Genomic DNA, 17,372 nt, shown 5'->3' on the forward strand with positions numbered 1-17,372 from the left:
ATGCTAATTCATGGTTGGCTGACTCCATGGATACAAAACCTGGGAATAGGAAGGGCCAACTGTATAGACATCTTATATGTTTATAATTAAAATGGAAAGAGATGATACTGTAATTAAATATATGACCATGCTATAGAGTTATGCTATATTATATATAAATATATAAAAATATACATATCATAAACACACCATATAATTTATTAATATTAACTAACATAAATATATCATATACTATAAATAGATTTAAATTACTTTATATATTCATTTATAAATATCTTATATGTAATATATAAAATAACAAATACACAAAATATTTAAATATATATTTTATGTGTAACTATTACATATTATATGTAAAATATAAAACTGATATATTAAAGAGCTAATATTTAATATGAAGTATTGTTTTGAAAGGTGTAACTAACTGAATGGGATTCCTCGGCCCCATGAGAGTGAAGAACTAGTTTTCAAGGGCATCTTTGCACATGCTAGATAACTGATCTACCACTGAACTGCACATCCAGCCCTTGGCTTATTCAGACAAGCTCTTGCTACATAGTTTAGGTTGCTTTAGACTTGCTATGCAACCCAGAATGCTATCTAACTCAAGTCACTCTTGCCTCAGCCTCTGGAGTGTTGGGATTACAGGCATGCATTCCCAGGTTTGGCACATGTTTGCTGGGTCTCACTACAGAGTCCTGGTTGGCTTGTCATTTGTTATGTAGATAAGGCTGGCCTTGAACTCACAGTGATGCACCTGCCCGTCTCCTCAGTACTGGGATTACCAGCCTTTTTCTTTTTTTTTTTTTCTTCAAGCTTCCCTTCAGTCTCATGAGGGAGAGCTGGTGTGGGGGTCTCAGAGATAACCCAAGCCCACTCCCCTCAGCGTGATTACCTCCTCCTTCTGGATGACTCGGATCCTGGTCTTGATGTAGGGGAAGGCATGCATGGTGGTGAGCACGGTGTTCCTGCGATGCTGCTCATGCAGCTCTCCCCGGGGCCGTCCCTCCAGAGTGAAGGGGGTGGTGTACATGAACCTCCGAAGGTTGAAATTCTTCTCGAAGTAGGTCACCCTGTCTTTCATCTCATACTCATCAAAGTAAGGCTCCACAAAAGTGATCTGTATGTAGGCCTGGAGGAAGAGGTGAGAAGAAGGGAGAGATGAGCCATCCAGTCAAGGAGATGTATGGCGCCTTGGAAGGGCATGCTGGGACAGAGCACAACACTCCTTTCCAATGAGAAAACCACCAGTGCTGAATGCCTCAGGCCAGAACTCAGAATCTGCCCTTCTCTTCTCCATCCCAGGCAAAGAAAGGCTCTTGAGACTGTGGAAGGGAGTGTGCTTCAGGGAAGAGTGAGGTCTACCTGCTTCCTCCTCTAGCACAATAAAGGCATCCATCTGCTGTTTCAGGGAGGCAAATCTTCCTTACTGAGTGGCCATGATGGAGACCTGCTAATCAGGTAGTGCAAATGCTTACACTGAGAAAATGCATAGTACCACACGTTTGCTAGGATGGAGAAGCTGGAATGTTCAAATGAGCATCAGGGAGTGCAAGATGCATGGCTACTCTGTAAGCCAAAGCTCTTTATGCAGCTAAATGACACCCCGCAAGAACCCCACTCCGTGTGTGTACATACCCACGTATTTGTGTGGGGCTTTTCTTGGATTGGATGTACTTGTTGCTGTCTTGAATCAGAGCAGCTGTGACTGCCCACGTGCAGGAAGAGGGTGGGCTACTGAAGCCCCTTCCCTCCCTATGTCCACTACTCCCCTTCTGTTTACCACACTCCTCCCCAGAGATGAAGCTGCAAACAGCCACGGAGAGGAGGAGTTTCTCTGGTGGAGTAGCTGTCCATAAATTGCATAGAGGATTTCCTGGTGGTGCAGCTGACTATGAGAGTCCATGCTCCTCTAAATAACACCAATAAACTCACTGCCAAGTTAGACCTGAACAGAACCCTTTCTCTGATCTGTTGTTGCCCTCACTATATGAGGTGAACAGAAATAGACTCCTCACATGACATCGAGAAAATGAAAAGTAATAATCAGCCCGAATCAGAGCAACATTTTTCATAATAAACAACTGGGAACTGCCCAAATGTTCCTCTAGAGGAGATCCCAAGCATAGTGTATTCGTCAACATGGTGACTACTACTCAGCATGAAAAGGAAGGAAGTAGTCCAACGCGGTGAGTCTTAAGTGGGGTATGCTGAGTAAAAGAAGTCAGCCTCACAGGGCTGCATGCTCCCACGTGTCCACGCTCCAGGGAGGACAATCTATACAGACCTGGGGACTCTAGCTTGGTGACCACTAAGGGCTGAAAGTAGAGCCTGGGAAAACATTTCAGAGTGATAGGATGGTTTTGTACCTTGACTGTCAAGGTAGTGGTTATGTGTGTGTCAAAATGCACTCAACTACATACCAGTGAATTACACACACACACACACACACACACACAGTGGAAAAGGGTGCTTGTTAATGACTAAGAGTTCTTTAAAAACACGAGGAAGAAGAATGGAAATGAGCCATGAGTGCAGGCTGAGACAGCCATCCAGAGAGAGGGAAGGGTGGGTTAGTGACCTCACACTGTAAATCATGCTTTAGAATAATGAGATCTGGGTGGGACTCTGGGTTAGGACTCTCATTCCAAGCTCACAACCTACCCTGGGAATTTTAAAAGAGGGGAAAGGCCCTGACATTGGGAAAGTCACTTGGGCTGTGCTCAGATTACTGTGGGCACACAGCCAGTCCTATCTTCCAAGGACTCCAAACATTCCTGTTCAGTGCTTACCATAATGATTGCTTTCAGGCCTCAGCTGGGGAATGTCTCTCAAATGAGTGAGTGTTCCAACAAATGGAGGAAAACTTGTAGTTGGCCAATTCCTCCCTATCGGGATCATCTTTTTGCAATCCTGAAGACAGAACTCGGGGACCCACATGGAGAGGGCACAGAAACCGCCCTTCCTCCTGACCTTGCACTCCATGTATCCATTACTGTATAACTGCAATCAGAATACGGTACTGTTTTGAGTCCTTGCGCTCATCCTGGTGAATGCTCTAACCCAAGGGTGTCATGAGAACTCCTAAACTTGTAGCCAGAGAGAAGTATGGGTGGTGTGAGACGTATGGGAGCCCCACCTGAGGCTCATGTTTGAAACACAGGCAGTCTTGAACTGGTGAAGTCCATGTTACATGTGAGCTATCAGCATCAGAATGGCACAGCACTCAGCTCAGAGGTGGGACAGGCAACATCTTGGTGTGGAACGAAGTCTACACCCTTTGATCCTTCCTCCAATACCATAGCAATCCTACTCATGGCTAGAAGGAATGCCTGAAACCTGAAGAATGATGCCACTAAACACTGTCAGCCAGAAGCTGCTGTAGCTTTTAGACAACACGCACAATTTACGTGTATGTTTGTATATGTCGCAATTGTGCATGCACCCTTGGAGGCCAGAAGAGGGAGCTGGATGCCATGCAGCTGGAGTCACAGACTGTTGTGAGGTTCCTATTGTGGGTGCAGGGAACCAATCCTGAGTCCTTTGGAAAAGCAGGAAGCTCTCTTCACTGCTGAACCATCTCTCCAGACCCCAGAAGTTGGAATTTTAAAACATATTTTTAAGTTGAAAGTTTAAACATTTTACAGAAATGCACTAATGAGTCATAGTGATTAAGAAGAATGTGGGTTGGGTATCGGACCTCATGGTGGAGCAGTGGCTCCACCATTAACAACCATCTTAGAAAGTTGTTAAACTTTTCCAAGCCTCCATTTCCTTATAAAATAGAAACAACCAAACCTATTCCTAAGGGCTGCTGGAGGATGACAGGAAATGATTTAAACATACAGCTGGTGTTTAATAAATAATAGCTGTTAGCATTTAGGCATCTGTACTGGCCTGCCCTCAGGGTCCTGACAGGATATATCCTCAGCTGCAGCCACTAAGAGCACTCGCTGTGTGCATTCACTACCGGTTCCTTATGAAAGGCGGGCCTTGTACACCTCCTGTCTCTGTCTCCGCTCCTATCCCAGGGACCGGTCTCCACCCTCTTCTCTGCACCTTCTCTTCCTCCCCTCCTAAACCTCCCATGCAGGCCCTATTGTATAGTGTGACTTCTTCCCGCCATTCTTAAAATAAAATAGCTCCTACTATAATTTTTGTTTTTGAGTATGCTTTTTTTTTTGGTTTTCTGAGACAGAGTTTCTCAGTATAGTCCTGGCTGTCCTAGAACTCACTCTACAGACCAGGCTGGTCTTGAACTCACAGAGATCTGCCTCCCTCTGCTTCCTGAGTGCTGGATTTAAAGACATGCACCTCAACACTGACAAGTTGTTTAAACAGTTATTTATTTTACATCCTGAGCACAGTCTGAGTATGTTTTTTAAAAGACCTGATCAATCTGTAATTAAACCCTGGAGAGGGGGGAATGCTTGTCTGCTGGCTGGTGTGATGTTTACATGCCCTGCAAATCCTATCACAAGGGAGGTTGAGGCAGTAGAACATCAAATTCAAGGCCAGCCTGAGCTACATAGCAAAATCCTGTCTCAAAAAATCTAAATGGCTGAAGAGATGGTTCATTGGGTAAAGTGCTTGCTGTATAAGCATAACAACATGTGTTCAGGTCCCCAGCACCTATAGAAAAACCCAAGTGTAGCCGGGCAGTGGTGGAGCACGCCTTTGATCCCAGCACTCGAGAGGTAGAGCCAGGTGGATCTCTGTGGGTTCGAGGCCAGCCTGGTCTACAGAGCAAGATCCAGGACAGGCACCAAAACTACACAGAGAAACCCTGTCTTAAAAAACAAAACAAAAAAAGCCAAGTGCGAGCCGGGCGTGGTGACATATGCCTTTAATCCCAGTGCTCGGGAGGCAGAGGCAGGTGGATCTCTGAGTTTGAGGCCAGCCTGGTCTACAGAGTGAGATCCAGGACAGCCAGGGCTACACAGAGAAACCCTGTCTCGAAAAACAAAACAAACCGAAAAGGTCAAGTGCGGCACTGCACTGCATATGTGTGTCCTCAGTGCTGGGAGCCAAGTGAGACACTGCACTGCATATGTGTGTCCTCAGTGCTGGGAGCCAAGTGTGGCACTGCACTGCATATGTGCATCCTCAGTGCTGGGAGCCAAGTGCGGCACTGCACTGCATATGTGTGTCCTCAGTGCTGGGAGCCAAGTGAGACACTGCACTGCATATGTGTGTCCTCAGTGCTGGGAGCCAAGTGAGACACTGCACTGCATATGTGTGTCCTCAGCGCTGGGGGTGGGAAGGTGGTAGAGATGGGTAGATCCTGATGTTTAAAGGCCAAACAGGGAACTCCAGGTAGAAAAAGTAAGGTGGTACATGATAGAAAAAGACACTTGATGCTAACCTCTACCTTCCACATGTGGGCATGTATGGGAGCGTGTACCTGCATACACACGAGCATATACCCCACTCACACATGTGTGCGCACACACACATACCCCAAAACAGAACAAAAACATGGTTGCATTTGAAGGACTGGGAGAGTCTGGACACAGAAGGTGATTTTGTGTTTTCAGGGTAGAGTCTGGTGGTTGTTTTTTAGTATATTTTCTCCATACCTTGTTAGGATCCAGCTTGGTTTTATCCACAGGAGTGGAGTCTTTTATCACTTCCACAAACTCTGCACCAAAACATTGGCCATAAAATCCCTAGAGAAGAGAGGCCAAGAGTATATAAATTCATTTGGAAAGCATGCAACTCTTTGGAATCAGTACAAGGCAGAATTTGTTGATTATTGATGGTCCCTCTGAGCTAAGAAGCAAACTTAAGCACTTCCTGAGACAGAAATAAAAGTATAAGATGTTCAGCACACTCCAGTACCCAAGCCTCCCCACAATACAGATGCATGGTCTCAAATTCAGCCAACGTCATCACATTTCTGGAGGCAGCTCCATGGGTAGGGCACTATTTACTTCTTGCATTTTGCACCCTGGACATTTGGAGGTCGCCAGGCTTCCCATAATGTGGCAAGCCAAGTGTGCAAGGAGACGAGATACATGCTTCTAATTTTAAGCAGAGGACACAATATTAGGGAGTTAAGAGCCTGGGCCAATGGCTAGTTTTCCTTGTCATGAGGTGAATGACTTTGGGCAACCGCCCAACCTGACTAGGCCACAGCTTCTCGGAGCTGACTCCTCTCGCCTTATTTGGCAGTACAAGGAACGATTGGGCAACACAAGTCTCTAAGCTTTACAGTCATAAGAGGAGACAGTCTAAGTAACAGCATGGCAGCCTACGCGGGGACTCTCTGGCTGAATGTCAGCTCTTCACATGATCCTGGTCTCTCAGCCCGAGAAGGCTCTTCCTTGTTCCTCTCAATTTCTGCTTCTGTTTTCCTGGCTTTTCTCTCTGCTGTTTCTTTTTGCTCTGTCCTTTGTGAACCTACTACTGTTTTCTGTTTCATAGAGTAGCTGCCAGGTTGGAGCTGGGGCTGGCCATAGCTACTTTCCAATTGCTTTGTGTCTGAGTGGAATGTGTTGTTTGGGGACGCTTAAGGACAGCCTCACCACTGAGGGGGAAGGGAATGACTCTGGAGTTTGGTCAGATTGCTTCCAAATCAAGATGAAAACCTTCACGTCAAAAAGCACCATGACCAATGCCTGGTGGTACATATTGGTAATGTGTGAGAGGGCATGACCAATGCCTGTTGGTACATATTGGTAATGTGTGGGAAGGCATGACCAATGCCTGTTGGTACATATTGGTAATGGGTGGGAAGGCATGACCAATGCCTGTTGGTACATATTGGTAATGGGTGGGAAGGCATGACCAATGCCTGTTGGAACATATTGGTAATATGTGGGAGGGGCTGTAAGTAAGCATGGAAGTCAGGCTGCTGACTGAATTTTACACAGTCTTGAAAATCACTATCTGAGATTTAAATTTTAAACTTTGTAAAACAAACACAGGATTCAATAGAAAACTGTCCAAGTCTTGTGGTGCTCACAATCTTGCCTACTACCTTCATACTACAAATGCAATGTAGAAATTTTATATAGACGTTGGTAACGAGCACATAAAAAAAAAGCTACATCCTACCTTGTTTTGGGGGAATGTACAAGGTCAAGGATACAGCAGGGCTTTCTCACCTCTAGCCTATGTGAGATCTCAGGAAGCTTTGTAATGGCTGGCTCCTTGTACACAAATTCCTGCTCATCCAAATCCCCAAATCTGGATCCGTAGAAACCAACTCGGAAGTAAGTTCCAAACATCCTCTTATGGTCCTGTTACAGAGGGAAGGGAAGCTCTCTTTAGCTGTGTCGTTACTGGTGAACCACTTGGCTAAAAGGATTGGTTACTGGGCTGCAATCATTTTATTTCCACAGCTGACATTAAGGGGTACCCCTCTGTTTAGCAGATTTAATATTTACATAATAAACCCCAGAAATGATTACAAAAGAAATCCCATGAAAAACTCCTGGGGCTTCATTGAACTGAATTTTTAAAATTCTCACATTTTCTAGCTATAAAACAATTCAAGGGTTGGGGATTTAGCTCAGTGGTAGAGCACTTGCCTAGCAAGCGCAAGGCCCTGGGTTTGGTCCTTAGCTCTGAAACAAACAAACAAAAATTCAACCTGTCACGTTGTATTCCCAGACCTTCCTTGTTTGATTCAGAGTTACAGCATTGATGAGCTCAAGGGAAATCTTTAGCCAGGAAGCCGGTGGAGCAGCTAACAGAACCCACAGGCCAGGCTCATCCCCAGCTACCTTGTTGATGATGTTGTCAAAGGCCTTCTGAAGTTTGTCATGAGTGGAGGTCAGCTTCCGGAAATCTCTATGTGCTTCCAGGATGGGGATGACCAGCTTGTAGACTTCATTAACTGTCTCATACAAGCCTCCCTGGGGAAAGAGGAGATTATTATTTAATGCACTGGAAATTTAAGAAGAAGAACGAGTGAATTATGCAAACAGCATGCAGGAGAGTGTCATAGTGCTTTAGAATCCACGACTGTCGGGGCATCTTTGGAGACCAGGCACCTTGCTAAGTGGTCCTGTATGGTGACGCTAGCCAGGGAGGGGGCTTTCCACAAACTGAAGTCAGGGGAGAAGATGGCACAGGTATTAAGGGGCTCGGAGAGGTGGGCTTGTGGCTTTTGAGCTTCTCAGAGGTTCTCCTCTACCCAGATGCAGGACCTCAAGGGAGCTAATGGGGTTCTAACCAACTGATTTTCTAGGATTTCAGGAAACTAAAGGATGTGTGTGTGTGTGTGTGTGTGTGTGTGTGTGTGTGTGTGTGTGTGAATATGGGCAAAGTACAATGATATGTATATGGGAAAATGTAATAAGGAAGGTAGTTTTGTACAATCACTAAAAATTATTTTAAAAACTACTTTCTGGTTTCTAAAATAGAAAAATAAAATAAAATAGAAAAAAATAAAGGCAGTGAACACAATAATTCAAATACATGGAAAGTATAGGGAGGAAGTTTGGAGGTGAAGAGTAGAAAATAAAAAATAATACAGACAGGAAAACAGAATAGGGTCAGCTAAATGAAGTATTCGATTTACTTGGCTTCACTATGGGGAGAGAGGGCAATGATTACAATGGAAATCTATGAGTGGCTTCCCACCCCCACCTGAACTGCGGTCAGCTTTTTATGCTTTTTTTCTTACTAGGAGTCAGCTCTAGATTGGGCTACTAAGGGATGGCTCTGTGGCTTCCTCTGTCCCGTCTCTCTGAGCTGCCTCAGTCTGGACAGGTCTTGAAGACCAGCTGAGTGTCAGAGGGAAGATGTCATGGATCCCTGCCTGCTCCTCAGTGCCTCCTCCCCTATGTTTTTCTGTGAGGGAAAATGAGGGAGTAAGAATATGCCTCATCCCTGACTGTGTAACCCTGGGCAAGTCGTTTCCCCTCTCTGTGGCTTAGCTGCCACCCTATTAAGTGGAAACAATACTGGGAAACTGCTCCTGGCCAATGAGCATGCAGTAGAAATAAGCGTATATGTCCACGATGAAATCTCCTCCCTCGGAGAGCTGGTGCCATCTGTGGACATCAAAGTCATCGCTCGTCTAGCCAGGAGCATCCAGCCAGGCCCAGCCCTGTCGTGCATGCCCTGGTGAGTGTGAGGAAGGCCACTGACCGTGCTGAAGAGCTCTGCAGCCTGCTCCAGGAGGCCCACCAGGCCACTCTCGGTGAAGTACCGCCCAGAGCACACTCCATCCTCATCAGGCGACAAGGTATCATCAGAGACTGCGGACTCCTCAAGCACATTGGAAGAAATGTTCTGTAAGAGAGCCCAGCATGAGCCCAGGGGAAGGGGACCTGACAAATAAGGGCCCACAAAACCCAGACAGATTGTAGAATAAGAAGCCACGCTCTACGTCCTTCACTGGGCGGCGATCACAGCGGGGCTGCAATCCATCCACATGAGCTTCTGGTGGCTGTTCATTTTGAAAGGTCACACTGAGCAAACTTGTCATCAAACTCCGCAATTTTTAATCACGAAGGAATTCTAGAAAGCACACTTTCCTTACAGTAACAACAGTTTAGCTGAAACAACCTCACTGTGAGTGAGATAACACTAAGGGACATATAAGGAGGGCCTGGGGTTTCAAGACCAAGGCCAGAGAGCAGGGAATGGAGTTCCATTTTGCCAGCTCATGAACCTTTGACTTTCGGGAGTTCTGGCGAAGTGTGCTACTACTGCTTGTCTTGACTTTGAGATAAATAATCATATTATTACATATGAAAGTAATGAATGAGGATGTCTTCCATCTTTTTTTTTTTTTTTTACAGATTTTTTTTTTTTTTTTGATTTTGTAGACAGGGTTTCCCTGTGTAGCCCTGGTTGTCCTGGAACTCACTCTGTACACTAGGCTGGCCTCGAACTCATGGAGATCCTTCTGTCTCTGCCTCCTGAGTACTGGGACTAAAGGCGTACACCACCACTGCCCTGCCAGCAGCTTTTATGTGGTTCAGGAAAAGTTGCATGCCTCACACACATTTTGCTGTTATGTGTTCTTCCTTTATATAAACCATAGACATTGGAGCCTCTTCCCAGGGAATGCAATGTCTATGGATGGGTTGGCTCAAATAAGAAACCCAGGGCACAAAACTTCAGGAAGCACTCGTGTTCAGGGTCAGGGAACTGCTAATTTGGGACTTGCTGGATTTTGAGGGTGAGTTTCTCTTTACATTTTGTGTTGTATGTGCCCCTATTTGTCTCATCCGAGCTCTGATCCTGGCTGTGACTTTACCGTTTCTGACAGGCCAAGAGCCATTCTCGGCTTACAGCTATGGAAGAAGTGAGACTGGTGTACAGAAGAGATGAGAAACCTTCACTGTTCAGGAACTGCAAACAGCGCACAGGTCCCTCCCTCCTCCTGCTGTGCACGTAGCAGGCATAACTCAACAATGATGACACTCTTTCCCCCAGCAGTTGGATGTACTTCAAAACTCTCAGCATAATGCTCCAGTCAGCCACTGCCAATTGCTCAGATGCACTGTTTGAAATAAATGCTGACTGCCTTCTGACTTGGCTATCAGAATCAAGGGAATCACCTTTAGGACTCCTTAAAGAGAGGCAGTCATTATAGCCTATCCCTTCACAGTTACATTGGAATATGGTTTTGCGAACACAGAGTTTTTTGGAAGTCCTTTGTGACCAATCTTTCTTCCAAATCTAGATTATTATGTTGAACTGCTAACAGAAGGAGCAAGACATTCAGCTGAGAGAATCTAGTCACTGAGGACACGGGCACTAGTGGAACTGTTTGATTTTTCTGCATGTAGAGAAATAGGTATGAGCTGGGCAGCTCAACAGCTGTCAGTCACGGGGGCCAATATTCTGGGCAGGCATTCCTGGCTTCAGAGTGAGGGAGGTCACAGTAACAGCAGCATCTGAGAACATATCCACATCTATGTTTGTGAGATCAGTATGGCTTGCACTCCAGGGATAGAATTCCAATGACCTCAGTGGCTTGGACCTCAGTGACTTGCAAGTTATTTCCCCCGAACACTCTCTCCACTCGACAAGCCTTTCCCAAAGGCTTGGTTTTATTAGAGTACAGCACGATTAAAAACCAGAGCACAGAAAGAACATGTAAGAAGTCAGCAGGAGAGCCAGGCGTGGTAGAGTATGCTTAGAAGCCCAGTGCTTGTGAGGCAGAGGGATCTCTGTGAATTCAAGGCCAATGAGAGCCTGTCAAAGAAAGAGTGTGAGGGAGGGAGGGAGGGAGGGAGGGGAGAAGGAGAACAAGCAGAGCGATTACCTGTTGTTAACACTGTCTGAACTCCTTTGTTATTCTGTAAAGTGTCCTCATTTTCTTCTCTCTTTTGTTTTGTTGTTTTTTTTTGAGACAAGGTTTCTTTGTATAACTCCCCTGGCTGTCCTGGAACTTCCTTTATAAAGATCCACCTGCCTCTGCCTCCTCAGTGCTAGAATTAAAGGCATGTGCCATCACCACCCAGCCTTCATTTTCTTTTAGAAAAAACACAGGTAATGTTCAGTATGACCTGTGACTCTGGCACAGATAATCAGACCATCTTACTATTTTGACCATTATGATTGGTTCAGGGATAAACACATGACCTGGTCAAAAGCAATAAGATGCTCTAAGACTTTCTTTGCAACTTTCAGGAAGGAGGGATTTCTCTTTTCTCCTGGTCTTGCATCTTGATCTATCATCATCAGTGTGGAATTCTGCCTCTGAAGAATGATGCCCACACCATAGAAGGTCAGGACAAGAGGTGGTGACAACACCTTGGTCACATGAGTTTGGGTCCCTAGATCTAGACTGGTAAGTACTACTGAGGGTTAATTTTCCCATACAGGCTGATGAATTCTATTTCACCCAGATTACTGTGGGCTTGTTGCCGCTCACTTTCAGGCACTCAATTCCAAACTGACTTTTAGGACTCTTTTGAGAGAGATAAGAATTCTTCCACAGGCATCAGCATGGCGTGGAGTCTGTTCTGTATCCAAGTTGGGCTCCTCATGTTCTGTACATTAAGCTCTCACACTTCACAGTGCCTTCCACCTTCCTCCTCACATCTCTACTCTTTCCCTGACCTCAGTCTGGGCCACACGACACATACTCATAGCATCTCATGTCCTTTAGACTATTTATCATTAAGTGTTACAGAATAAGGAACAGGACAGTTAGTTATATGATGTCTCTGGCTAGAATATAAAGTCCATGTGGACAGGATAAATGTGCAATGAATATTCCTCAAAAGAAGGAATGGATAGCCTGGCCTGATGACACATGCCTTTAATCCCATAATTCTAGTGGTACGGGGCAGGCAGATTAGCAAACACCAGGCTAGCCAGGGCTACATCATGAGACCTTGTTTCAAATAACAACAACAACACTATAAAAACAATAACAACAAAACCAAAATAAGCAAACAAAGAAGAAATGTATAAAGATATATGAAAAGTAATCTGTATACTCCCATGTAAGGATAATGTAGACTTCCCCAGGGTTTCTGGAACAACAATTTTATCTCCCCTTGGAACAAATCAGAATAAGAAAGTCAACTAAATTCCAAATAAAATAAGGATAAAATAAAGCTTATTAAACATAAAAGTAAAAACGAAATTCAATTAATTTTAAGCATTAAATAGCAGGATAAAATGCAGCAACTGGGAAAAGGCATAAGAAACAGTATAGTAGACGAGGTGAGAAAGGGATGACCCAGCTCAATAGAAAGGGACAGGTCTAGGCATCTCGCAGGAGCCGGGAGGAAGGCTGCAACATCAAGGTGATGAGTAAGTGGACAAAATGAACTGCTTAAAAGAAGCAGACTCACTTAAAACATTTTTAAAAACTTTCTTATTCACTTCTATGTGTGAGAATTTAACTGGTTTTATAATAAACATTTCTGAATTGAGACTAAAATTATCTGTCGAGAATGAAATCCCAGAGTAAATATTCTTCTTCCTGAGGACTGTAAGAAAGGAGGCAGCCACGACCTGAGCTAAAACCCAGCTTGCAGATGAAGAGGCCTCCAGAAACCAGAGGCTCCGGGCTCCATCAGCAATAGTTTCGGGGTCTTGTTCTCTAAGCCTGGGAAAGCTAGGCTTAGGACTGACTTTCCTTTCTCCATTACAAAGCATCACAAAACTGTGTTGAAGAACAATAGCGAAGACAAAGCCTTTCACATAACCAGCCGCAGTGCAAGTTCCAGTGAGAACAATACAAACGCTTGTCTCCGATCAGTCTGGCTGGAGATGGTCCATGACTGCAGTCTGCTGTCTGTATGCTGCAGCGACAGTCATCTCTACAGACTATATCTCATTAAAAGAAACTTCTCATGACACTCTTTCCGTTGGAGACTTTTCTACTCTCTAAGAAGCATATTAAACCACACACTAACAACAGTCCAAGTGGCCACTGGGCAGCCCCATCTGAACTTTTAAGTCTGGCCCATTTTGCCCTTGTTGGCTGTGGGTAACTTTCGGGTTACCCTCAGAAAGCATCCGTTCAGCCGTTTCTTTCCCCTCTCAGGTCAATTTGATTCTTAATTTTGGACAAGAGTGGAATCCCACAGAGTTGGGGAAAAGAATTGAGTGATTAGGGCATGAGAGAATCATTACACCAGAGTTCCCTCCTTGCCAGTATATAAGCCAAATACAAACGTTTCAGAAGGAATTTAAATGGTCTTAAAAAGAATTGCTGTCTTGTTTCTTACATCTGTGAAATGGAAATCGACCTGCTTCACAGGTTTATGGGGATGGCCAACTGTCTAAAATGTCTGAGAATATCTCCCGAAGCTCTTGTTGCCTCTAAGTACATTACTGTGATGAATGTGTTCTAAAAGATGGTGAAGCCATTAGAAGAGGCGGTTATAACATTTCAACACAGCAGGTTTTCAACCGTGGCAACCCAGACAACGAGGACCAGATACACTGATGGTGGAAGCATCCTTAGTTTTCCCCTCTGGTGACTGTGGAAGCACCCCCTGGGGCAGCCCCGCCCTGCCCCCAGGTTGGACACTGACCTAACAAAAGCTGTCCCACCTGAAAGCTGACGCTGCCCACGGGCAGGTAGCTGTGGTCCTCCAGCATGCTCAGGTACTCGGCCACCAAGGCGGCTGCGTGCACCAGGCACATGGCAGCCTCCGTGAAGCATTTCTTCTTAGTGTGCTTCTCTGCCATGTTCTGCAGCCAGGTCAGCCGCAGGTCAGGAGATGCTTGGTAGCTCTTGGCAATTCTGAAGACAGAGGGAGAAAGCTTCATGGGTAGCCTTTCAGTGGCGCCATCTTACAGGGATGGCACTTTGATTTTTATAAGCTTTATTTCCCCCCCTAAAACTTTTGTTTACAATTTCAGAAAGTAAGAGAAAAGATTAAACATCTCCTCCAACTCTAGGTGACTAGGGCATGCTGGATGCCAAGATAGAACACTTGGAAGTCTTAGGAGGAAAAAAAAAAACTCTGATAAAATATCCTTTTTCACGGAGCTCAGGCAATTTTCTTCCTTGTCTTTCAAAGTTGTAATAGAGGAGAAAGTACTATCCTTTGTGATGGACAGAGCTATTTACCTTTGTAAGCAATTTCTCCCCAAACAGGACTTTACAGTAAAGTGTGGCTTCTAAACTGTCTCTGTTTATGAATACAATTGCAACAGAGGCATGTGGGAAACAATTCATGTTGCAGCCAATAATTCTTCTCTCTTCCCGGACAGAAGATAGTCTTTAAAATAAACACTGTGTTTTAAGTTAGAGCAATCTTTCTGGGAATTTATGAATCAACCAACTCTAGTTTTCCATTAGTGTTTATATATTTTTTGATGTTATCCCCCAACTGTTTTACCCAGGTTACCTAAGATAATGACTTCAGAAGATGCTCTACTGGGGCTTGAGAGATGGTTCAGTGGTCAAGAGCACTGACAGTTCTTCTAGAGGACGTGGGTCTGATTCCCAACACCCACATGGTAGCTCATAACCATCTATAACTCCAGCCCCAGGGGACTTGATGCTCTCTTCGGGCCTCCATGGCCACCAGGCACACACATGGTGCACAGACAAAACATCCATATAAATTTAAAAAATTTTAATAATAGAAGAAAAAGATGGAACTCCACCGAGACAAATATTCAGACTTGCAAACAATGCCCTTCCTTCCTTCCTCCCTCCCTCCCTCCTTTCCTCCCTTCTAAAGGTGTGTGCCATCATGCCCGGCAACAATGCCCTTTCTATCTGCTCAGGAGAGTTTACCTGTACATGAGGTCCATGAGCATCTCAGGGTCTTCCTGAAATTCCCTCATTTTCACTGTGTCGTATAAAATGCTGTTCAGATTACAAAGAAGTTCCTCCACCTGAAAAAAAAAAAAAGTGCAAGCAGTTCATGAAGTGCAGGGTGATCCAGAGAAAGGCTCTGCTCAGAGACAGGCCTGGATCCAGGGTGGACAGAACTCAAGACCATCTTCGGGGGCACCTTCATTTGTGCAACCCAAGGCCTGCAGGTGATGTGGCCCCGAGATCCACGAAGCAGCCCCGCCTCCTTACACCATCTCCCTCTCCAACAACTTGAGTTTAAAATTTGAATGAGTTTCAGTCATTCGGCAACTGCAAAGGTACAAACTCTACTCTGGGATGCCAGGTTGTGAGAACCTACCAGAGCAGGCTAGGGGCTGGAGTTAAAAGGGAGAGGAGACAGGTTGCGTCTTTCACATGGGCACTGCAACAAGACAGAAGAGTAACTCTCCTCCTGGGTTCCTTAGGACTAACGTTGTTTACCAGTTCTTAATTGGGATCTTCCTTGTCTATTTTATACACAAACCATTATCATCTATGCTCATTATTTCCTCTCCCTCTCTCCTAAATTCTACCCTAGGAATTTGACTCCTCTCCACCCCCACCTTTCCAGACCACCATTTCTTCATTAATCACCTCCCAACATTTATTATTGATTTAACTTTTTGGAGTTGTGGGGATCAAACACAGAGGCTTTGTGAATGTTAGCCTCTACTACAGAACTCCACCCAACCCCTGTACCCCCTTTCTTTTGTCTTGTACAGGATTTGTCACCACACAGTTCAGTTATCACTTTTCTTGTGTTGGATCTTATTGTTTGGGACTATGCTTTCTTGGTGTCTTGAAGTTGAGGACAGTGGTATGTATAGTGCATTTATCAATCACTGAGAACATGTAAATATAGGACAGGCTATAAGTATCTGCAAATTACATGTATAATATATGTAAAATTTTATATGCAAAACCAGAAGTGTGTATGCTTATAACTGGTTCATCTTAAACTCATGCATAATTATGACAAAGAATGTTCATGGGTCTACCTGGTTGGGAAAAGGCGTTGTCTGCATAGCCGTGTCCTCTTCTGAATAGGCCAGAATTGTCCTCAAGGACCTTCTCAGATGCTCTTCATTGAAGTCTGGTGCTTTGCCTACCAAGGATGCTAGCGCCATGGTTACCTGCATTTTTACCCTTGCAAAGTTCTGCATCGGAACAGACGACACACACGAGAGACAGTCAGCAGGTAACGAAGGGGAGGTTCCAGACACCCACAGCTCCCAATGCGCCTTTCATTCCAGTCCTAAGCATTTCCTTTTCTCTCAACAAACTGTGAGCTACGCGCTTTGCACAAGATTCACATTACTGTTCAAATGGGTCGGATGGATCGTATGCTCCCATAAATCTGTCTGGCTCCCTTTAAATTTTCATTGCCTTTGGGCTGCCTCCACTCTGCAAGGCTGAAGATTATTATAAAGTTGGTCATAGGAAATAGGCATTAGTGCCAAGAGTCTCTTCTTGGAACTTACAAAGGGGAGGGAATCTTCTAAGGTGGCACTTTTTTTCCCCCCAAGGCAGGGTGTTTCTCTGTGTAGCCCTGGAACTCACTCTGTAGACCAGACTGGCCTTGAACTCTCAGAGATCAGCTAAGGCAGCACTTTTGAGGTTTTTGGATTTGAAATAAGCAGCTTCTATTCTCCCAGGACTGTGAAAAGCACAGCTACTCCAGGGCCCATGGAGCATGTCCTACAGGTTTTTAAAGTTATCCCTAACATATCATGAGAACCAGGGCCAGGGGGCTAACTCAGTAGTAAAGGAAGCAATTAGTGTTTTGGGGTCCTCAGTTCAATTCCCAGAATTAACACAAATCAGATGAAAATAAGACAAAGCAAAACAAAACCCCAAGGAACCCCCATTTCTTCTATGGGCCCATTTATCTGCTCCTTCCTCACTCTATAAATTCTTGTTTGAGGCTAGAGAGCTTCCTTTACAGAGTTTGATATAAAAGACATTCTTAAAGATGCTTACTAACATAACGACAAACAAAAGTCCCAAGCATGTGTTCTTACATGTGTACAGACTAAGGCAAAGGTTTGCTATGAAACTGAACCCCCAAAGTGTCTACATTTCACAAATTCAGGTTCAAGTCAGGCAT

The 17,372-nt window shown here is 44.7% G+C and overlaps 1 protein-coding gene across 1 annotated transcript in view; it reads right to left on the reverse strand.

The window, feature by feature from the left end:
- The window catches only part of Dock8 (dedicator of cytokinesis 8), a 100,563-nt gene that overhangs the window by 11,147 nt on the left and 72,044 nt on the right, over positions 1–17,372 (reverse strand). Inside the window, exons 22-29 of the mRNA XM_059253773.1 lie at positions 16,264–16,422; positions 15,185–15,285; positions 13,987–14,179; positions 9,103–9,246; positions 7,731–7,862; positions 7,110–7,244; positions 5,580–5,669; positions 896–1,132 (exon numbers count right to left, since the gene is read on the reverse strand). Coding sequence (XP_059109756.1) covers positions 896–1,132; positions 5,580–5,669; positions 7,110–7,244; positions 7,731–7,862; positions 9,103–9,246; positions 13,987–14,179; positions 15,185–15,285; positions 16,264–16,422 — 1,191 coding nt within the window. The remainder of the gene's footprint in view (positions 1–895; positions 1,133–5,579; positions 5,670–7,109; positions 7,245–7,730; positions 7,863–9,102; positions 9,247–13,986; positions 14,180–15,184; positions 15,286–16,263; positions 16,423–17,372) is intronic.

This window comes from Peromyscus eremicus, chromosome 1 (assembly GCF_949786415.1).
Source record: "Peromyscus eremicus chromosome 1, PerEre_H2_v1, whole genome shotgun sequence".
In the NCBI taxonomy this organism is placed as follows: Eukaryota; Metazoa; Chordata; class Mammalia; order Rodentia; family Cricetidae; genus Peromyscus; species Peromyscus eremicus.